The following is a 22,993-nucleotide window of genomic DNA, read 5'->3' as shown; positions in this document are numbered from 1 at the left end:
CATCTCCTCTCCACAAATCCACTGGATCTCTGCTGAAACTCGACGAAACTCCACTGTAACTCTATTAAGACTCTCCTCTGCAACTGCGTCAAACTCAACTGAAACTCTACAACATAAACCCATTGTACGTGCTGAACCTCGACCACAGCCCCACAGGACAGCCAGCCACTAAAGCCCCTAACCCTGGCAGCTGATCTCTCTGGACAACTGCTGTGATCGGTATCAGACAGATGAATTTGTCAAGAGTTAGATGAGTCCCTCCAGGAAACCAACCCCTCTTCGATTTCCTGTCTTTCTTCTCACAGTCTATTTAGCACTTTGACACTGAGAGCATTTGTTTTAGCCTTGCGCCTCTCGACTCTTCCAACTTGAGCAGGACTGCCCTGAGGAATCCCCAATTTGTTGAAACCTGTGGCTCTTTAACTCAGTGGGATTGCCCCAGGTCCTCCTGTGCTGCTTGTCTAAGCCTGTCTGTGATGGAGGCTGCAGGGAGGGAGATGGAGCAGGGCTCTGCTTAAGGTGCTCCTGCGTGTGGCAAGGTCATGAAAGGCAAGACGCCCTGTCAGACAGACCGCGGGGGAGGGCCATTAGTGTCAATCTGAGATCATTGTCACAGCAGTGTGTGAGACACTCTAGAAAAGTCAAGGACTTCACACAAAGAGGTGAGACACAGACAAAGACTTTGGCTGACAGGGAGTACATTCAACGTGTTGGGTATTGGTTTTTGTTGTTGTGATCAGACTTGCAGTGACAAGTGAAAGGTGTTGATACATTTGACCATGTCTTAAAGATGCGGTTCAGAATTGGGCAGAACATTGAATATGATCCAGAATGGGGTTTAATTATCTAAAAAAAGTAACTTTATACTCTATGGTGTACTCTGGCTCCTCTATACTCTATACAATCTGCTCTGTGGCTCCTCTATACTCTATCTTAAGCTACATGGGCCTTTACCCTCCCACTCTGTCTGAGTTGAGTCACTTTTGTTGTGACTGTAATGGGACTCAGGTGGCTGAGCGGTGATGGAATCGGGCTAGTAATCCGAAGGTTGCCAGTTCGATTCCCGGGCATGCCAACTGACGTTGTGTCCTTGGGCAAGGCACTTCACCCTACCTGCCTCGGGGAATGTCCCTGTACTGTGTCCCTGTAATGTAAGTCGCTCTGGATAAGAGCATCTGCTAAATGACTAAATGTAATGTAATGAGGAGACAGACAGGCCTGGGGGTTAGCCTGGTTTGTTTATCCCCTTTTTATTTTTTTAACTGAATAAGATACTGAAATCTCCTCCTCGTTCCTCTCTCCCATTGATAGGCTGAAGAGGAAGAGATGGGGTATGCTGAAGGAAGTACAGAGAGTGAGTATTTAAGTGTGTGTGTGTGTGTGTGTGTTGGAGGGTGTGTGGAGGGTTGGGGGCACACAGTAGGAAATGCACCCTAATGCTGCCAGCATACAATATGTACTAAATGACAGCGGCATAAACATGCATCGTTTTCATCTTGGAAACTCTTCTACTCATTTAACACAGAATCCAGTCACGAGGTAACCCAATCATCCAATCAAATACCAACATCTCATCGTGATTCGAACGCAGACCGTGATAACTAGTGATTCCTCCCTTCAGGTGGGGTAGCTAGTAGCTATAGTATCGACAGTCCTGTTAGGGTTGTGTTTTGCCTCCCTGTTGGCAGGCGTTTATCTCCTGACGCCTCATCTGGGCTCATCTCTGCATGAGCCTTTTGATCCAGCCAGAGAATTAAGACAGCTAGAACCCCATTAGTACCAACAACAAAGAGGGAAAATGGCGTCAGTAGCTTTTGACACCGACGAGGCGGTTCGGTGGGCTTGGCAGAGAGGGCGTGTTGAATAAGCCCCTTCTGACTGTGTCCTCTTCTCTCCTCTGAATCGTAGGTTATTCTACCGAGCGGAAGAAACCAAAAGTCATCTTCATGATGGGTATGTATATACAGCAACTATCAGCCAAAGGTGCTCTTCTATGAACACAAACAAGGCATGTTGCATGCATGTACACGAGCAAATCCTTAAACACACAGTAGGGGTTCAACAAGCCCCTGTTTTTGCCACTCACATTTCCCCTACAGGGAGTCAGTCTTGCGTTTGTCTGGCCTCATTCTCTCTGTCTCTACGGCACACACACACACACACACTGGCTTTTCCAACACGCAGTAAAATTAACAGAAATTATGGATGGATGGTTGGTTCTTGCTTATGTGTTCTTGCGAAATATTCAGAGACAGAATTCCAGAATGTGTTGATAAGACTCGAGCAGAGAGTCTACTCTAGAGAAGAGGGATTCCTCTTTCAAACCTTTTGAACAGAGACACCAGGCAGATGTATTAAGAAACGGCAATAAGAAACAACCTCCCTGCCTTAGGCTTTCAGCATTTTCTCACCACCAGTTCCAACTATAGTGTGAAAGTGTGTTTGTGTGTGTGTTGTGTGTATGGTGTGAAAGTGTCTGTTGTGCATTCACGCGTACACTTAAGTTAATAGTGCATGTGGGTTAGACAAAAAATTGGTCAGAGAAAAGTCTAGCATGGTCTCTATGCCCCCCCCCCCCCCCTTCTCCAATTAGCCGATAGAGCGAGAGACTATCGGCTGATTGGACATGGGAGATGGAGGTTGATAGGATGTGAGGGGTGTGGAACGTATGCATTAATGACAGTTCCCATTTCACTATCACTTTACTATGAATCACTAATAGCCTATTTATTATTTGGCTTATAAATCAGAGACGTAAGCCAACAAATGTGTAATGTGCGTCATGCTTACGCGCGAGTCTGTGTGTTAGAAAACAGACATCAAAGGAGCCAGTCCATGGGGCAGTATTGTGTTCATGAATAACACGGCATAGGGCCAGCGCTATTGAAAGCCGTCTTCCTTTTTTGAGATGAACTCACATGGTGTGAGTTCTCACAGTTGGGTCTTTCCATTGCTCTTCCTGTAACTAGACTCTTATCGCAGAATCTCCTCACCAGACCAGACACTCATTTGTTAATGATCATTTATAGACCGTAAAGCTTAAAAACGTGTTTCAAAGGGTTGGATCATGACACTATCAGTATCGCACAATGTCAATTCAATACCCTTAATTGGTCCCGAAGGAAATTCAACTTAAGCAGGTTAGGTGCCCGATGTTCACCACATGGTGCCACACTGAACATTTAGGCCACATGTGATCCTCTGCACACAAATGGTTGGAGCTCTCTGCTCCCCGTCCATGTCCTGTCTCCTGGTGAGCTGTCACAGTCCCCGGGTTGGGGCATCCTACCTGTCATCTCTCTGAGCCTGGAAAAAAACAGGACTGCTGTCAATCACACGCAGTCCCCGTGTCTATTTTTGGGCGAGTGTAACCTGGCTTCACTGTATCACGATGCCCTCTGAAATGCAGATGAGAGCGATGCCAGGCCGTCGGCAGAGAGAACGAGAGATGGAGGGGGAGGGAGAGAGTGACAGAGAGCAGGAGAGAGCAGGTTGAAAGCGGATGCCTCCTTCCGTCACTCGCTATCGCTTTCTTTTATTCCCAGTTGCTTTTTCCCCTCATCTATTTTCAGCCTCTCCTTCTCTCTCATCTCTCAATTACACTTTCTGCCGTGTTCCGTCTTTCTCTGTTTCTCTCTTTCTCTCTCGGCCCCTCTCCCTCTCTTTCTCTCTCTCTCTCTCTCTCTCTCTCTCTCTCTCTCTCTCTCTCTCTCTCTCTCTCTCTCTCTCTCTCTCTCTCTGATTTTCCATCTGTCACTTGGCTCTTGTCAAGGACAGTACTGCATGTGAATACCATGTGGTGGCATGCTGCGCGGTTTCCAGAGCAGCACCTTGACACACAGGCCGAATGTGGCAGCCATGTTACAGCATCCACTTTCACTAGAATCCTCATGTACTCCCGGCATTGCTAATGGCTCAGGAACCGTTGACTATAAATGGGCACATTTATCTCATTTTCCACATCCTGTCAGAGTCGTGGAAAGGTGCTACAGTACATTAACCTGGAGGGTTTCACAGTGTGCAACTGATTAGTCAGAATAGCCATCATGAACACAACGCTTTTTAAGCATGTACTTTATGTTGATTAGAATCGTTCTTGACTGTTGCTTGTCAGAGGAAATTGACATTTCTAAATCAACCCAGTTACACACCATTCATCTTGAGTGGCTTTGCCTAGGGGGTGAGGGGGGGGGTCAGGGGGTTACACAGCAGCATGCCTCCTGGTTTCTCCAGTCACTAGCTCACTTCCTCTACCAAGCTGGGCTTAGTGTGTTTGAGGTGTTAGAGATAGCCACAGGAAATAAGCTAGCGCTGTCACATCTCAGAGAAGTCAAAGTGAATGGCAAATACAGTGAATAAATGAAAACATAATTAATGTCCTGTGATTATAACATTTAAAAAATCCCAGGGCATTGTGTGCCGATTCTTAAAGGGACAGTCTCTCTACCCCAAATCTAAAATACTCTTTCCTCTCATTTGTCATTTATTTGGTGCTTGTGAGCACCCCAAGACCAGCCAATTCAAGTTCCATTATATTCACTAGAAGGCAGACATTTCTCCAACTGATATCTCCAAAACTTGGCTACTCACACCAAAGCAATCTAGATGGATAAAGAACAAGAATGGAGAATCACAAGTTCAATGGAATCTATGAAGACCAACATGTGATATCGGTTGCGTACGCAGTGTTCATACATCTGAGGAAAACGCTGTGGAGGCCTCGGGAGTTTTCCAGTTTTCTCCATCTGTCTACTTTTACGGACGAATATACACAGAGTTTGATACATTTGGTCCTTGGACTTCAGGTCATGTACAGCCTCTTGTAATTATGAATCACCCGACTTCCATTTCCCACTAGACAACAGAAGGATATTCAGATAATTAAATTAGCTACAAAAAAACAACACTTCCATAGCAGAGGAGGACTTTGTAAGTTAGTTAATTACACGTTTGTTTAACTGAGATAGGTGTTGAAGTCCAGATATCAGCCTCGGATGTAATCTGTGACTTTGTTGGGGGTGGAAGGTGGTAGTTTTTCTGCTGGTTGGATAAGCAAATATGTGGGTTGTGTGTGTGCGTGTTTGTAGATGTGTGGGCATGTGTTTAGGTCTGTGTGTATGAAAGTCAGTGTGTATAGGCGCGGGACTATGTGCGTGCAGGTGTGTGTTGACGTGTGTGTTCGCAGTCTTTGCTGCCAGTAGTGGTCGCTAGGTAGCAGAAGGAGCTAGAGGAACAGGTGATGAACATCTGTGATAACCTGGATCTCAGCCGTGGGCGATCACACTACAGCAGCACCGCACTTCTCCTCCAACACCTCCGTCTTGCCTTCTTTTTCCTACTTCCTCCTTCCCTCTCACACCTCCCACTTTACTTTTCTCTCAGTCGTTAGCCTCAACTGTTTCTCTGCTCTCTCTCTTTCTCATATCCTGCAAGGTCTCCCCTCCTGTTTCTTCTCTCTTTGTCTCCCCCTATTCTGTCCATTTGTCACTCTGTCCTTTCCTGTGTGAGCGATATTCGCTCTGTTCTCTGTTCTTAGATGTACTTGCTTGATCTTTCTCCCGACTCTTTCTGAACTGGCGTCTGTGGGTGCGTGTGAATGCGGGCTTGGTCGATCGTGGATGCGTGTGTGTGTCTGTGCGCACGCGTGCCTGCTTATTTTGTGGGTGTGTATCTGTGCATGTGTGTGTGGGGGGGTTGTGTATGGTGCGTGTGTGCGTAGGTGGGCCCGGCTCTGGCAAGGCTCTCCAGAGTGAGAGGCTGGAGGAGAGGCTGGGTCTGCGTCGTGTCTCCCTGGGAGACCTGCTCTGCAGCGAGCTGCAGTCCCACAGCGAGAGGGGCCGCCGCCTCCGAGACGTCCTGGAGAGAGGAGAGATGCTGCCCGAGGTCAGACACGCTCCTCACCTACACCGCGCAACACACACGCCAAGGCTTTGTTTGAGTTCATGAATGACAATCGCGGCATCAAATCAGATGACCTTAAATGCGTCGGGATTCCCCGACGTTATAGACACACAGACATGCACACGTTATATGCAACAACACACACACACCCAAACATGCACAACCAGATACCAACGCATTAAGATGCATTCATTCATGTCCGCAGTTCTCTCGAAACAAGTGACAGCAGAACTAGAAACAGTATCCAAAAATTACACCCCCACAGCTCAGATAGGACAAATAAACAAGCCTGGCTCAGTGAACATGCCCCTCTGCCAACCCTGCGTCAACAAACTAAATGACTCTCACCACGTTTAGGGTGGAGATAGTCATAAAGAGATAACAAGTCTTTCTTGCTTCTGTCCTCTTTTGAGCCAGTTGCCATGGACACCTTGCGGCATCCCTTTTTGTAAGTGGCCTGTCCTAAATGTCAGTGGCCTTTTCCATCAAAGGCCTCCCAGACGACCATGTGACATGCCCCTCACGTTCTCCCGGGTTCAAAGAGGGAACGTGTCGGATCCTGTCAGTGCACAAACCTGCTCTTAAGTAGAGTCTCATTTGAACCGTGTTATCTACAGCTTTCATGGGAAGTAAACAGGAGCACATTTGCCATCGAGATGTTGCTCATCAGTGAGGATCCAGCAGCAGGCCAAAGCTCTGCTCTCCTCTCTGCTGTAGCACTCACAGCTTGTCACAGTCCCCTCATGTCCACTGTCTGTGGTTTAAGCTATTGCCAAAGGCTTTTACTGTGTGTGTGTTTGTTTGAGAAGATAGATAAACACTCCAGTTTCCCAAATGGGGTAATTTGGAGGACAGTTCTCCAGGATTAGACAAGGTCACGTTCACTAACAGCACCTCCCCAAGACCCTCTCCTCAGGGCTAGCTTGCGAGGTTCACATGTAAGCAACATTGACCCGGAATGGAGATGCTCAAGAGATTGATTTGATCAAATGTTACAGTACTGTTGCCTAGCAACACAGATGTGAAGGGAGACATGAAACATTCTGTGCGAAATACATCCCATGCTAGCCTTTTGAGTTTCTTTCAGATGAAGTCATTTAGCAGACACTCTTATCCAGAGCGATGGTGCTCATATACCATGCTATAACGTAGTTCTGTGATTGGCTTTGTCTCACTTTGGATTCCAATTGTCATGTAGAATCTCTGGGTACGTGGCAAAACAAGAAGCCCAGATTTTTACTGTGCGTGTGTGCGTCTGTGTGTGGGTGTGTGCGCGTGCGTGCTGCTTAGGACACTCTGCTGGAGCTGCTGTGTGAGGCGGTGGCGTCAGCCCAGCGGCAGGGGCGGGGCCTCCTGATCAACGGCTTCCCTCGAGACGTCCGCCAGGCTCTGGAGTATGAGGCTGAGGTCAGCACTCCGGGAGGGGAAGGGGGGGGGGGGGCAGGGGGAAGGAGAGAGTTCTAGAATGGTGAACCGAGTCGGTGGATGGGGAAGAGAGGACATATTGGAGGGATGGGGGGGGGTAGAAGGAGAGAGAAGATCTAGGATGGTGGAAGAGAGAAGAGAGAGTGTGGTGGAGGGGGGGGGATAAAACCACTCTCCTGTGGCCTGTGAGCTGAGAGTCTTCATGTGTGCACTTATGGTACCAGGCGTCACATTAGTGAAGAGGCCTGGGAATTTCCCATGTGTTGTTCAACAAAGAGCGTGTGTGTGTGTTGTGTGTGTGTGTTCAGATGGGGGAGCCCTCTCTGGTGTTGCTGCTGGAGTGCTCCTCCGACACCATGGCCTCCAGGCTGCAGTGTCGGGCCCGCTCCACCTCCGGCCTGGGCTTCCACCCAGACAGGGAGAGGGACAGAGACAGAGACAGCTACTCTCACAGGAGGGTGGACAGCTACTGCACTGACTCCCAGCCCGTGGCCTCTCACTATGAACACAGGAAACTCCTACACAAGGTGAGGGGCTGTGAGTGTGTGTGTGTGTGTGTGCTCACGCCACAAGCGTGAGTCCACGCAACATGTGCGCGTAAAGGAAATGCAACGAGAGAATATGTCAATTGAAATTAGAATGGAACAGAGCAGAGTCACACCATGCTTTTATTATAACATTAAAGTATCATTAAGTATAATTAAGTGTGCGTCAGTTTGTCTAGACTTGGTCTTGAACATTTTGATTGTATTTGTATCAGCGACAGTGTTTTTGTGTGTTTAGATTGATGCTGAGAGGATGCCAGAGGAGGTGTTTTCCCAGATCTGCCAGGCCATGGATTCCTGTTAGGCTCTAGACCGTCTAGAACCTTCCCCCCCCCTCCCCCCACAGGCCTGGATGTGTAACTACGCTATCTCACCCCTGCAGACTGATCCTTTTGTACCAGCCCAGTCTTAGACCCAGTTCAGAGACTCACTTAACACGGACACATGCTCAACGCATGTTTCATTTAATGTCTTAAAAATCCCCACCAGCACTATCAGTGTCTTTGACAGTAACAAAACCCTTTGTGACACAAAACCAAAGTATTTGGCTGTCAGGAAAACAACTTACTGTCCATACAGTACGCTTGTTTTGTTCTTTTACAGTGATTTCAGTGATACTTGTTGCCAACTTCAGCCACAGATTGAAAGACGTGTGACCAGGGAAATATGGACGTTCAAATGAAGTGCTGTGTGTTCCCCAAGTATGAAAACAGGGTTCCCCACTCGGCTGACGTGCGAGCGTCAGACCGCTAGTGGACAGGGTTGTGTGTGTGTGCTCATGTTCCCGTGCACAGAATGTGTTATATTGTAGCAAGCATGCAAGGGTTACAATCAAGCTTATTGCCTTTTGTGTTTAATTTAATGCAAAGATAGGAAATTAGTGTTGCATCTCTATCTGGCTGACCGCAGGCTTCTCATTTGGGACAGTGTCATCTATTTGCGTGTCAAGTCCAATATGTAACGTTCAATAAAAACAGTTTATTTGGTAAATTGGTCTCATGAATTTGTTCTGGAATATAACTGGATGATCGACCAAGATTAAAGATCCTGTCAGTTTGCTAATGTTTTTGTTGTTGAAAAAATACCTTTTTCTTAGTGACATCAAGGCTGAGGGTTGACCTCACCTGTCAGTCGGTCAGAGGGATCTCATCCTATTCATCCGTGCAAGTCTGTAAGCACACATCTAATAGCGATAACCATAGTGTAAATCTTGCTATTTATTTTTCAGAGGTTAAATCCTCATTTTAAAAGAATTTGTGGCAGAGGATGAAAAGGACACGAGGATCATGCAACGCGATTGCTATTAAGAGCACTAGCTTGCTGTTAAGACATCCTCAGGTTGTGCCGCTGACACACTGTGCTGAAGTGGTTGTCAGTGGGAGACCATGTGTCAAGCGGCTGTGTTTGCCAACAGTCCCAAATCCCCTAATCCCCCTGTACAGAAATATAAATGCTCTTTTTAATCTCCCATGGATAAATTAGTCTAGAAAGTATATGCCCCAACACACCTGCTGTTACAACTCTATCTATATTGCCCTCATTCAAATCACCTCACCAACCGACTTGTTAAACCAGGGAACCTGCTATTGCTGTGGGACAGCTCCACCTGGAGGCTGTAGGATTTACAATTGTATCTAGGTCAACAGGTCCATAGAACACCCGTCACATAAATAAGACTCCAGGAGGCAAGGTGTAGAAAGACTATTTTCACATACTTTTTATTTCCACAGTTCTCCTAGCATTGTTTTTTTTTTTTACATTATTTAAGAACAGACTGTTATACACAGATATTGAAGCTAGGGCAGGGGGTGAAGGGAGACGAAAGGAAACCCATCCAAAATGGTGTCTACTTTAAGCACAACAAAAACCTAGGTGTATAAAATAACGTGGGTGTTCCACTGTGGAGGCGGCAACCACCACCACATCAGTTCTTCTCTTTTTTTCTTTTTTTAAATAGATTAATAAAAATACAATCTTTCTTGTGGACTGCAAACTGAAAGAGGGTCTAGAGGTGTTGTGATTGGGTTGTGTCATGGAGGACAGTACAGGTTGCAGAGGTGGGATTCTCCAGACAAAATAAATGGCACACAGCAACTACCACTGGGTACTTATCACCATTTGAATACTCCACATGATTAACGACAGCACACATTGGAAAAAGTAAAAAAAAAAAAAAAACAAAAAAAAAAAGGAAAACAATCATTTCTACATCCTTTTATTTTCGTACGTCTATATGCATCCCACAAGTCTTCCTTCAGCTCGTGTTGTCCATGCTGTAGTGCTATTTAACTGGAAACGGACCAGGTTGAGATTACTGGGGTGGGGGGCGTGTGACACATTTAAAGACAAAGAAACAACCGTGGAGGGAGAGGGGGGCTGAGACACGAGGAGAGAGAGAGAGCAGCGATGAGTGACAGTGGTAGTCCCTCAGCGTGGTTGGCGCAGGGTCTGTTAACAGGTGCGTCTTTAGAAACGTATGGATCAGCAAAGCTCCTGTGATTGGTTAAAAACCCGGTACCAATCCCCAAAAATGTATTCTCCCGGCATCAAGTCCCTCAAAACCCCCCCAGGGTCTTTACTCCAGGCCTGTCCGAACTGAGGAAGCTTGATTCATAAATACTCAACTACAGATAGATTACCTAAGGACAATTAGTTTTCCTCTCAGAGAACAGAGGTCCCACTGCCCCTCCGTGTGATCCTTGGCTGATGAGCGGGTCTGCTACACTGGGAGTGATCACACGTACACACCATTACACTGAGTGGATCTCTGCCTGCTTCTCCAGTTACGTGCTGTGGGCCAGAGCAAGGAGGAGGAGGAGGAGGTGGTGGTGGGGGGGTTGGAGGTCCATTCTCTGAGTCACTGGGAATGTCGGTGTGCCAACAGTTTTTTCATTTTTTTTGCTTCTTCTTCTTGTAGTTCCTTTTTTTATTTTTTTATTATTGTTTTTTTTAAATAGTGTGTGTGTTTGTTTCAGAGACTTGTTCCGTTGGTGGTAGGTAACCTGGCCCCGTTCTCTGAGAGCCCTCCTGGCCCCCCTCTGTGGCGAGTGAGGATGGCCAGCCTCCACGGGCCCCCTCCCCCCACCCCGCCACCACCGTCCACAGCTGTGGGGGAGGGAGGGTGTGGACACCGGGCTGCCTGCCTGTCTGTCTGTCTTGTCTGCCTGGCTGGCTGGCGACGGGTTAAGCAGTATCTTGAACTTGGAGGATGAAGCCATGCACAGAGAGGCCTGTGGGATGCTGTGGGAGATAAGCCTTGGCGCCTGTCATCTGTTGGCGGGGAAGTAGTTGGGGTCCAGGTAGTTGTAGCCCGTGCTCTGAGGCAGGCAGTAGTCCCGGTCCAGGAAGGTCTCGGTGTACACAGGCTCCAGGTGGTGGCTGGGTTTATGAGTCTCAGTCTTAAACAAGCTGAAAAGGGGAGAGCAAGGGAAACGTCAAGGAAACCGGCCAGAACCGGCCACCTCGGCAGGTGGTGGATGGTTCAAAGCTTAACGTGGTTCCGAGCCTTAACTTTGTTACTGACGTTTTTAGTCAAACATCCCCAGCCCTGAATACCCTTTACCTGCACTACAACAGTGACCTGTCAGATGTCATTTGTCAAGCCGTATGACTGTACATGCTTCCCCAGTGGGGGGGGGGGGGGGGGGGGGACTTACCAGTCTGAGCAGTTGGCGCAGAAGTCGACAGCGTTGTCTGAGGGACAGTCCTGACAGTGCCACCTCACCCCCTGGATAGGCTCCATGCCACACATGTCACACTGCGGAAAGAGAGAGGGAGAAGGAGAGAGGGAGGGAGGGTGCCATAGAGAGAGAGAGTCACGCTTCAGGCACGGTTCACAAACCCACCGTCATGCATTATGCATCGCAGGCTTTCCGTACAGTGACACATTCATGCAGGTACAAACTTGTGTGATGTCAACAGTGATTCTCCCTGTGGCTGGTCTGCCGTGACGCAAGGCTACAAGAATACATCACTTAAAGCCTTTGTATGAGGACACGGTGCATGACCTTAAAAAAAGAAAGAAGAAAAATCCCACAGACCGCCTTGAGCGCGTGTTGACCTGTGTCACCAAGGATCCGTTTAACGACATGTAGGCGTGTTTTCCTGTGAGCTCTGAACCCCCCCCCCAGGGCCCTGTCATGCAGTGCTGGGCTGGTGCTTAAGCCTCACCTTGTAGCCTTGGTGCTTAAGCCTCACCTTGTAGCCTTGGTGCTTGAGCCTCACCTTGTAGCCTTGGTGCTTAAGCCTCACCTTGTAGCCTTGGTGCTTAAGCCTCACCTTGTAGCCTTGGTGCTTAAGCCTCACCTTGTAGCCTTGGTGCTTAAGCCTCACCTTGTAGCCTTGGTGCTTAAGCCTCACCTTGTAGCCTTGGTGCTTAAGCCTCACCTTGTAGCCTTGGTGCTTAAGCCTCACCTTGTAGCCTTGGTGCTTAAGCCTCACCTTGTAGCCTTGGTGCTTAAGCCTCACCTTGTAGCCTTGGTGCTTGAGCCTCACCTTGTAGCCTTGGTGCTTGAGCCTCGCCTTGTTGCCTTGGTGCTTGAGTCTCGCCTTGTTACCTTGGTGCTTGAGCCTCGCCTTGTTGCCTTGGTGCTTGAGCCTCGCCTTGTTGCCTTGGTGCTTGAGCCTCACCTTGTAGCCTTGGTGCAGCGCCAGGGCGCTGTCGTCCTGCAGCTCCTGCAGCTTCTGCTTCTTCTGCCTCTTCAGCTCCAGCAGCTCCTTGTACTCCGGCAAGTGGCGGTACTCCAGGGGGATGGTCTCCTCGTCCTGGGATATGCACACACAACACACACCTCACTTCAAAGTATGTTCCAGATGCCTTAACAAACACAAGCACATCTCCGACATGGCTGATACGCCGGGACATGAAAGGAGAGCTCCCAGTTTGTGTATGACTACCTCTCTCTGCGACCGACTTGCGCTCCAAAGCCAGATCAGAAAGTAAACGTAGAAATAAAGTAAACGCAGGCTGATATCAGGGGGCCGTTGTGTGTTCATTTAGCAGTTATTCGAGCGACGTACGTTGTGGGATTGGAACCTGTCTGGCCGCAGCCTGCCCATGCCTCTGTCGCCCGTGACGCCGGGGGGGGGGGCGAGCACGCTCAGCTCCCCCCACCCTCCCCCGCCCCCAGCAGCCTGTGTTGTCAGCAGGACGCGGCAGCTCCGCTCTCAAAGGTTAGCGCCATCAGACGGAGAGGGAAAATGTCAACGTTTGGCATCGCGGCGGGAGAGCGAGCGTTGTACGCTCCGGTCTCGATGGCAGCAGAGGTTAGGGGGGGGGGGGGGGGGGGGGGGGGGGGCGGCGCAGCGGCGCTCTGACGCTGTATTGCGGAGCTCGCTCGCCCATTATGTAATTGCTCCATTATAGCGCAGAGAGGGTTAGGGGGCAAGAGGGTTCCGATAGGCAGGGTAAAAATATTATATTTTGTATACACCTTATGGCCTAAAGCTTAAATGGTGGTTTGCTTGCTCGAACGGAAGAACATCTGGTCACACAACCTCCGTTGGTGCCCGTTTAGATATCACCGTGCACATACAGCGGCCTATAGACGATGGCGCCACAGTGAGAGGGCGAGTGATGCGAGAGACAAAGAAAGAAAGGAGGCGTGAGGAGGGCTTTTCCGAGCGGCAGACTGACCGAGTCGTCAGCGGAGTGGTCCTGCAGGCTGTTGAAGAACCTGGTGTGCTCGTCCTCCTCGTCCATGTAGACCGGAGGCTCGTACGAGGTGAGGAAGGTCGACTGCCTGTACAGGTGCTTGTTGAGGTGGTGCTGCCTCTTGCTGGACGCCTGCCGTGCCGCAGCAAACAGTTTGGTTAAGAGGGTTAGAGGGGCCGTTAGCGGTTGTTAGTGTTTTCGGATGGATTCATTTGGTACCTTCTTGCTGTACATGCACATGTTGGGAGTCCTTCCAGGCACAGGGATTCCTGCTTTTGTCAGTTTGATGAAATACTTCTGCACCCTACTGGCAACCTGGACACAAAGCAACGAGACAAGGCGATTGGTTTAAAATGCAAAAAAACTCACGAGAACCTATACATTGTCCAATTGGGTAACAAATCGTTTTAAAAAATGATTTATTACATGTGTGTTGGTACCAAATAATTTGGATGAGAACCACTTCACATCATTTGTCACCCTCCTAATGTATAATGGACATCTTCACTCCCACCTGTATGTTGATGACTAACTGTTAGCATGCATCTGTGTATGAGAAACAACCCTTCTGGGGTAAGATTAGTACTCTCATTACACATTTGTGTTGTTTATGTAAATGTCAGTGCAGAGAGCAGCTAACAACATTAAAGCCTCAACAATAATGAGAAGCTCTACAGTTCACCTTCTGGTAGAGAGTATTGTTCTATTTTTTACCATGGTATAAAAAATAGCTATTGAGAATTGTGTACATTTGTCATTGTATCTAATTTCTTGTCTAATGACATTCCTATATTGTGGCCTCCTGTATTGCTCCTCAGCGCAGCTGTGTGACAGTGTTGCCCAGCGGAGGGGGGGGGGGGGGGGGGGGGGTTCACCTGTTTGGCTGTCCGGTTACCCAGATCATCAGCAATCTTCTGCCAGCGTTTAGACTCAACCTCCTCAGGAGGGAATTTCAGGAGGAGCTGCTCTAGTTTTTTCTGTAAATGTGCACACAGGTCCCCACACACGTCAACACAAACAAACACTTGTTTAATACAAAGACAGGGCCGAAACAGCAAGTGACAACATATAGGACAACTTTCTTTTTGAAAGTATAAGCATATTTTATTTAAAGATGAACAGAGCTCCCACTGCTGACCTGTTCTTCCACGGTCCACAGCTGGTTGAAGGTGTCAGGCTTGCTCTGGTGACACAACCTGCCTCTGATCATCTGTGGAGACGCAGCACACAGGAGATGTGATGGAAGCAGGACAACCCTTCTCAGACTGGGAAATGTGCATTTCAAATAGACTGTCAAAAGCCTTCTGTCACAATCTGACAACAGATGCTGACATTAAGAACACGTGAGGGAAGGTTATTGCAGCTGACTAGAATCAGACGATGTGAGCCTGTGACAAAGCCAGTTCTGTTCAAAATGGAACCAACAAGTGAATGAAGGAATAAGGATCTGACATTTTCTCAGTGCTGGTAGCTCCCTCTAATCTTGGCAATCAATTAAAATAACTGCTTTCAGCCAATGCAATAAGGACACACACACACACACACACACACAAAGGTAGCAATCGGATGTGGGGAGAGGACGAGGTCGTTAGCGCCCGTTTCCATAGATACCATCCATTTGTGCTTGCATGCCTGGCACGCTCAACTGGGAGAACGGGATTGGGGGTGGGACAAAGTTAGCAGTAAAACAATGACCTGATGATTTATGGTGGCGAGCAAACATCCAGGGTCACTAAGCTGGGCTATGCAGTGTTGTTGTAAGCCGGGCAACGTTTACAGCTGTGAAAGGGTCTACCTGTGTTTCTGTGCCATTTTCTGGAGCATCACTGGAGGGCAGGGCAGAATACATGGTGGACGATTCACCTTCCTTCTTGGGCTCCAAAGGACTTTTTGGTCGAACTGGCAATCCCACTGGGGTCAGGAATACATTTCAAGAAGAGGTTGGTACTTTTCGTAATGACGAGTTGTAAACGAACAGTGAAATGACACGCCTCGACCAGAATGGCCTTCGGTGACAAAGGAGTGGCCCGTCACATACCCTTGTCGAATATGAGCTTCAATCGCCTGGTTTTGCGCTTCTTGTCGCAGAACTCCCTTTCGAAGTCTCCCAGACCTGAGGTGTACTGGTCCCACGTGATGTCCGGCAGCTGGACCACCCGCTGGGGGCAGGGCAAGCCCAACTCCACCTTGAGGGGTGGAAAGGTTACGGTTTATAACACTGACCTCGAACAACATGGCTGGGCCCCAACGTTTGGCACGCAAAGAAAGCCATCTCCTTACTCAGCCGTGACCAGCTCAACATGGTCGGCACCACGACAAGCTCAACATGGTCGGCACCACGACAAGCTCAACATGGTCGGCACCATGACAAGCTCAACATGGTCGGCACCACGACAAGCTCAACATGGTCGGCACCACGACAAGCTCAACATGGTCGGCACCACGACAAGCTCAACATGGTCGGCACCACGACAAGCTCAACATGGTCGGCACCATGACAGCAAGCAGGAGAGCATCCTTCAAAGACGACATCTGACTGTCGTCTGGGAGGGAGTGTCAAGAGAGTTTCTCGCCGTGTGTGTGTGTGTACCTGTTTCTGCAGCTGCTCTACAAAGCTGACGGGCTCTGAGAGTGCCTCCCTCTGGTGGCGGGCCAGCTCTTCCAGGTCCAGGATGGCCTGGGCGCGCTGGGCCTCCAACACCCCGATGGTCTGCAGCAGCCTCTGGTAACTGGCAGACAGCGGAGAGGGGATCACATGCATTATTCAGAGCCACACTTGGCACGCGTCGGTGCATTCCCATTCCTAAATACCTGGGAACCATGCATAATTCCACGGCGGTACTGATAAACGAAATGGGAGAAACTCAAAGCGACATGGGAGTGTGTTTCCAAGACGGCCGGCCTCTCTGATTTTGACTTTCGCACAGGGTCCTTTTAACAGGGATTTGGTCTGAATCAGAAACCCTGGGGCTCATTTTCACAACCTGTAGGGGAACACTGGTGACATCGTTCGTCACAGCACACATCTGGCCTTGTCACAGCCTTCCCACGATAAGCGCTGGGACGCTCCGAGGTTTAGCATTAAGTTGAGTGCCTCCACTGGAATAGAAATTACCCTTTCACACGCGCCCTGCGGCCAACCCGGGAAACCGCAAATGGGCTCACGGTGCAGCGGAACGAGTGTCTGATTGGTCAAAAGGGATTCATTAGACGCCGGCGGAGCAAACCCTCGATGGGGAAGCGGCGTCCTCCCGCATCGGTAGTAATCACGCAGCTCCGACAGAGCAGAGACGATCAATCACCACTAACAGGACATGAACGAAGATCAATGAGGACGGAATTCATGCAATAGCTGCCAGTAGATCCCAAATTCTGCTTGGGGTAGCCTTACGTTTGCAAGACCGCGTTTGTTAAACCTTGTGTGTTCCATTCCAATATATATATATATCTAAAAAAGACCCGTTTAAACACACTCCACACACCGATTTCCCTTCCAGCATCTGTGAATGAGAGAGGGCATGGTTTACTCTAGCAGTGGGGCTATTAAGAGGCCTTGGGGATGGTACTGTTGCACCTCCTGGCATTAGCCCAGACATCCCAGGGCCAGGGTTGCATTGCCACCTACTGGTGTCGAGGACCCACTGACACACAGCCCTGTCATCCTCCTCACAGCACAACCAGGTAGCTCTCTGGACGTCCAACACAGGCACGGAACACAGGTTCTCATTCAGAAATGAGCTTCCAGCTGGTGAGCCGATTAGCTGTTAGTTCAGCCAAGTCATGCTAGACACTGTTCATTTCTGTCTTCTAAGCCCCAGATTTGAATTTGCATCATCAAATCATCGTATGACACCGTCTGTCAAATGACAAGGACGCAGACAGGTCATAAATCCCAGAAGTAACAAGAAATGGTTGGCCATGGCCCGAAACAGAAGCCCATATTTTTGGGGCACCATTTGGTAGATGTGGTGTTTCTGAGGGCCCATCCCCCCCTCCTTCCCGGGGTGATGCTGCATGGGTCAGCTGACCTCCCATGCTGTGGTAAGCATGCTCTGATTGAGCACAGCTTGAGACAACCTGTCTCACCAGCACACGCTCTCCTCCTCCACTACCACAGCCCCTATTTCCACCAACACAACCTCCTCAGTCCACAGGGAACAGAAGGACAGCTCTACATGCACCTTCTGGAAGGGTTACGGCCATTTGTATGCTAATCAATGTAAAACACTGGATCAAGGGAAAAGTGCTCAAAACCTGGACCAATAGGGGTAAAGGGAGTCAAATTGTGTTGACTCAAAGCATCCATTTGAAGGTCGACCACCATTGTGCTAAAAATATAAATAACTAACTTTGTACATTTTGCATTGTTTAATAAAAGGACAAAGCCCTGACCTTGTGAGCTAGAAATGATTCTGTACAGCAGTCAAACTGGCTGGAGATCAGTAAGTGGACCAGTTTAGTGTCTAAGAAGGGATATAGCTACAACAATGAAATCTAAAGGACACACAATGGGACCTCATACATTAGTGGGCTACTACATACTCTTTGTTGTGTTTGAGGGCCAAGTGGTCTGACTCAAAGTAATACACGTCTGGTTCCTCCTCCTCGTCCTCCTCCTCCGCAACCTGGCTGCACGCTGGCTCCTTGCTGCCCCCGGCCCCTCTACCCTCCACCTGGGCAAAGCCCTCCCCGCCTGCCCTCTCCCCCTGGTCCACAGAGGCCGGCTGCTCGCCAAAGGGGCCGGCGGGCTCCTCCAGCCTCTCGCTGGTCTCCACCTCCATGCTCTCCTGCACCCCCGCTCCCCACTCCTCCAGCAGGGGCCCGTTGTCCCTGGGTGGGGAGGGGGGCCTCGGCCCCCCGCAGGTTGCCCTCCTGGGCGAAGTTCTCAGGGTGTATCTGTGTTCGTGGGACTCCGTGAAGGAGGGGGGCGTGCAGGACACCGAGGGGGTGCACCCCGGCTCCGAGGGGCAAGCGGGGGGGGCAAGCGGGGGGGTCGTTTCTCCTGAGTTGTTGTTATTGGGGATTGGGCTGTCGTTGGCGGCGGCGGAGGGAGCAGGGTCCTGCACGGGCGAGAGCGGCCGACCGTTGGTGCCGCCGCTCTCCTCCTCCGTCACCTGCTCCTCGTGGGCCACGCAGAGGGAGTCCCCCACGACGTCCACCTCCACCTCCTCCACCTCCACCTCCGGCTCCCTGACCAGCAGCAGCTCAGGGGCGGGGTCCTGGGAGGGGGCCAGTGGCACGGTGGGGGCTTCCTCTGAGCAGCTGACCTCTGCCTGCTCGGGGACAGAGTTTCTACAAGGCACGATGGGCTCAGGGGACGAGGGCGCCCCCGCCTGGCTACCGTTGAGAAGTGTCGGGCTGGTGACAGATGGAGAGGGATTCAAGCGGGGCTCTTCAGAGGGCGTGTCCTGCTGGGCATCCTTGTCGCCGTTCTCGCCCAGACCGTTGGAGGCCTTGTGGGTGTTCTGGGGGCGTGCGGGTCCGTCACACTCGACACAGCCGTCGTCCTTCCCCTCTTCCTCTTTGCCGAGGTCGGGCGAGAAGGAGGCTGCAGTGGCAAAGTTTTGGCTGGGCAAGTCCTCTTTGTTGTTCTCCTTGAGAGCTGCGGGGGCAGAGGCGGGGCTCTCGGGTTCGGGGGGCTGGGGGTCGTGGTCGTGGCCCTGCGAGTCCCCGGAGCGCGAGCACCGCTTGGCTCGCTTGAGGGGCGGAGACGCATCCCGCGCCCCGGCCTTCCCCCGCTCGCAGTTCTCCGCCTTCTCCGCGCCGGGGTCTCTCTCCGAGCAGGAGAGGCCTCGTTTCCTGGGGCTCGCCCACGGCTCCCCCTCGGCGGACGAGGCCTTGGAGTCGGCTACCTTCCCCTGCTGAGCGGCCGGCTGCGACGAGGCCTGCTGGGAGTCCTGCTTCTTCTTGGGCGAGCGGGCCCGGGGCAGGGGAGACGACGAACACTCCTCCGGCTGGGCGATGCTGCGGTTCCTGAGGGTTCGACCGCAAAAGTTCTCATCCAATCCATTGATCCCCACTGACGATGACCTTGTGACGCGCGAGGAACGGGACGCGGCCATACTCCAGCGGGTGCCTACTGTCTCCTCATCGTGGTGCTCGCTCCTCTGCAGCAGAATGTGGGCACCTACGGGCAGAAAGGAATTGCTCATTAGACATTTATTACACCATAAAGAATATATGACGTTTTTCTTCTCAAGCTAAAGAATGTACCGATTGACCGCCGCTGGGAGTCACATCTCTCTGTAACTGAGGCCATTGTGGGGAAAGTTAGATTCGGCATAAAAGAGAAGATTTGAAACCTTTGCGTGAGGGAAGAACAAATGTCGAAAGGCACATTGCTGACGAATGATAAACACGATCAGTATCTTTCATCTAGAGTGGGGTCGATGAATCTCTGGACTTTTCAAATGTCAAACGAGCTTTGAAGTTCAACTGTACATGCCTCACGTCATAAAAGGAAAAGAGAAATAAAGACTTGAATGCACGTCTTTTTGGACCTCCCTCAGGTCCAGCTTGTTTGTTTTGGTTTGTTTCCCCCCCCGATCTAAAACAAAAGCAGATGTTTCACTGGGTCACTGATCGCTCTATCTGCAGCAGAAGCTCCACATTCAGAGTATGAGACGACAAAACACACAGGAGGATAAGGGGGGTGAAGGTTCACCATCCCCGAGTTTGCTTCTTATCTGCACTTTAACAGATTCTCAACTACCAACAGGCATCTTTGCATTTACATTTACGCTCTTATCCAGAGCGACTTACAGTAAGTACAGGGACATTCCCCCGAGGAAAGTAGGAAGAAGTGCCTTTCCCAAGGACACAACGTTATTTTTCACAGCCAGGAATCAAACCAGCAACCTAACCAGCAACCTTCTGATTGATAGTCTGATTCCCTAACCGCTCAGCCATCTGACCCCCCCCCCCCCCCCCCCCTGATCTTTGACGAACACTTCATAGTATAAAGACAACTGAAGGAGCAGCACCTCTGTTGTCATCGTTAGGTAATACGGGTCTTGTGTGGGTTAAGCCTATGGTGTACCACCGTGACTTGGTATAAGCCTTCAACAAATCCTTGTGAACGGCAGTATCTTATAAACAGGAGGAACTGATGGTTAAACCCCATAAATCTGGCAGCATTGGACAATGGCATCTGGAGCGTTAAAGTGACTTTCAGGGTAGGAATAATGTACCTTACTCTCATCAGTGAATACCTTACAGGGAAAACCTTGACATCAATTAAAATAAGGGACAAAGTACACTTCCATAACTTCTCTTCCAACAGTATCTGTAAACGTGGATCTGTCACAAATGACTTTAAAGCCCTTCAGGGAATACATTAAGCTTACTTAGAGATCTAAATATGACCTTTTCTATGTTGTTTGACTTCCAAGTATAGAAACAGGAATTGGTACAGTCAAAGCTTTACCAGTTATATGTATGTCAAGTGAATTACATTAACAAGAACAAGTAATTCAGGTGATCTGTGCTGTATAAAAGCTATGTGCATCCCTCTATCACAGCCCATAGAGACCTCCGGCGGAGAGAGCTAATGTGATTTGACCATGCATAAAATAAGGGAGGGAAAGAAAAACAAATGCGCAGTGAGTGTACCTGAGACTCGACATGGCTCAATAAATAATGATAATTCCAAGTTTAATTTTCTCGTATACAATACTTTTTTTTTTATGTCATCAGACACAGTTGCAACTCATTAAGTGAATCTGAAACCAAAGCCAAGAGACACGTCTTGACTTTAGATGGATCAGTGATCAACGAAACATAAGCGCGCGAGGAATCTATATAACAGCCAACATGGAATGTAAAAGAAAATACACCTTGGCACCTTCCACCAGTTAACGTAGTATATTTCCATAACGATTGAAGTACAATGTTCTATGCCTATTGAGAATAAATCTCACAGGGCAACGATTCTATAATCGATGACAAACAGCCTGAACACTGCATTTACAAAATCCCAACGTAAAATCAGTTGCAAAATAATGTTAGATCATTCAAGGCACAGCCACTTAATACTACCGTGTTATATGTCAAGCATTTACAACTTCCTGCTGAATATGAGCGCATGTTAAATTATTAGTGGTGAACTTTAAATTGGCACGTGCTGGTTGCTTGCAGTAGATCATGTTTTACTTTAGTTAACTACTACTGGTGGTGGACAAAACCTTGGAGCACATAAGTTTATTAGTGGTTAACCTTATGATCATTATAACATGCCTTAACAAATATGCATTTAGCTAACTAGCCGCTTCAAAGTGATTTATATGTGGAGCTAATGGTGCATAGGCTGGTCAGCTATAAAATAGGAATACAAGCGGGTGAATTCGCACCAAATACAAGTATCTCAAACAACAGTTGAATTTGTCTTCTCTCACCCTCATCTTTATGTTGCTGACTTCAGTAAACATTTGCTTTCATCAGGCCTCACTGGCAACATCAGATCCTCGGACTGGCATCATACTAAAGCCGAAGGAGAGCACACGCTTAAACCCAGCCTCGCTTGGTGGCTAGCTAGCTACCCCGAGCCATAAATGCTGAAAAGAAACCTTCCCGAGCTCATGAAAGTTGCAGACTAGAATGCGCGTGGGTGCAACTGGCTAACAAACAGGTTGACGCTAATCTATACTGAAGTGGTAACACTTTTGTGGTGGAGGGGAATGCCGTATTCGTACACCTATCTTGCTATAAAACAAGCAAGTGCTCCAGTTCTCACGAGTCGCAAAACATGAGTTTAACAAGCTAGCGTATGTAGCCCCACGGTGTAGCCTAGATAGCTAGCGAGCAAGCTAACCAAAAGAAGGGCTGCGCAGAGCTGACAAAACGTGCAAGCTCTGTCGCACCCTAAAATTATGCAGCACAAAATATGTACGTTTTTAAACAAATAGGTGAAAGTCACGTGGAATTAACTTCATAGCCTGCTTAACCAACTATTTTAAAGTGGTCAGACATCGGCACTGTTAAGTAGTTAGCAACTGGCTAGCTTTGTTCTGGATTACTATCTCCATGAAACAGCAGCCACACTGTCTGAGCATCAGTTCAGAGTTGCTAGCGAGCTAAGACGTTTGCTAGCTAATGTTAGCTACTAGCTGGTCTCATAACTTTGCCAAAGCGTTCACATAGGCAACGACCTATCTATTGGCCGACTTGCACATATTTTCTGTATACGACAACCCCATTTTTTACCCACAATTGTTTTTGATGCAATCAAATAATCGTTCATTTTAACATGATTTGTGAAGCTGAAGAATTACTTACCTCACTTCCGCAAGCAGTTTGCTGTACATTCGGCAGCAGCCATATTTTCTATCCAGTCAACTGGTCTGGTGTGTGTGTGAATGTGCTCGAGTCCCACAATCCTGCCACGCTCGTCAAAATGCAATACAGAACAATTTTGCCTGTCAGGCAGTAGTGCTGTGTGAGAGTGGTCCATAGTCGAGGGGGCAGTGGATGC

The 22,993-nt window shown here is 49.1% G+C and overlaps 2 protein-coding genes across 3 annotated transcripts in view; one reads left to right on the top strand and one right to left on the bottom strand.

Moving 5' to 3' along the window:
- The window catches only part of ak5 (adenylate kinase 5), a 29,647-nt gene extending 20,854 nt beyond the window's left edge, over positions 1-8,793 (top strand). The window contains exons 8-13 of one of the 2 annotated variants that reach the window (XM_067253561.1): positions 1,312-1,354; positions 1,909-1,953; positions 5,720-5,883; positions 7,192-7,308; positions 7,635-7,853; positions 8,110-8,793. In XM_067253561.1, the coding sequence (XP_067109662.1) occupies positions 1,312-1,354; positions 1,909-1,953; positions 5,720-5,883; positions 7,192-7,308; positions 7,635-7,853; positions 8,110-8,175 (654 nt within the window). In that variant the 3' untranslated portion in view covers positions 8,176-8,793. The other variant, XM_067253562.1, reaches the window with a different exon arrangement.
- Positions 8,794-9,580: 787 nt separating this feature from the next.
- zzz3 (zinc finger, ZZ-type containing 3) lies at positions 9,581-22,928 on the bottom strand. The gene is made up of 12 exons (XM_067252626.1): positions 22,798-22,928; positions 18,067-19,651; positions 16,115-16,253; positions 15,563-15,710; positions 15,320-15,435; positions 14,663-14,734; positions 14,400-14,501; positions 13,744-13,839; positions 13,507-13,656; positions 12,501-12,635; positions 11,528-11,628; positions 9,581-11,279 (listed from the first exon to the last, which is right to left on the bottom strand). The coding sequence occupies exons 2-12, from the start codon at positions 19,584-19,586 to the stop codon at positions 11,138-11,140; spliced, it is 2,721 nt and encodes a 906-aa protein (XP_067108727.1). The 5' UTR covers positions 19,587-19,651; positions 22,798-22,928; the 3' UTR covers positions 9,581-11,137.
- Between the last annotated feature and the right edge of the window lie 65 nt (positions 22,929-22,993).

Source organism: Osmerus mordax, chromosome 16 (genome assembly GCF_038355195.1).
Source record: "Osmerus mordax isolate fOsmMor3 chromosome 16, fOsmMor3.pri, whole genome shotgun sequence".
In the NCBI taxonomy this organism is placed as follows: Eukaryota; Metazoa; Chordata; class Actinopteri; order Osmeriformes; family Osmeridae; genus Osmerus; species Osmerus mordax.
The sequence above is the reverse complement of the archived record's forward strand: the minus strand, read 5'-3'. Positions and strand labels throughout refer to the sequence as shown.

Excerpts from the sequence above, each read along its gene's own strand:
- zzz3 (XM_067252626.1), bottom strand. The coding sequence starts at position 19,586 with ATGGCCGCGTCCCGTTCCTCGCGCGTCACAAGGTCATCGTCAGTGGGG. Across the intron at positions 13,840-14,399 it reads GTAACCGGACAGCCAAACAG|GTTGCCAGTAGGGTGCAGAA; the intron begins GTGAACCCCCCC and ends CTTTGTGTCCAG. Across the intron at positions 11,629-12,500 it reads CGCTGCACCAAGGCTACAAG|TGTGACATGTGTGGCATGGA; the intron begins GTGAGGCTCAAG and ends CTCTTTCCGCAG.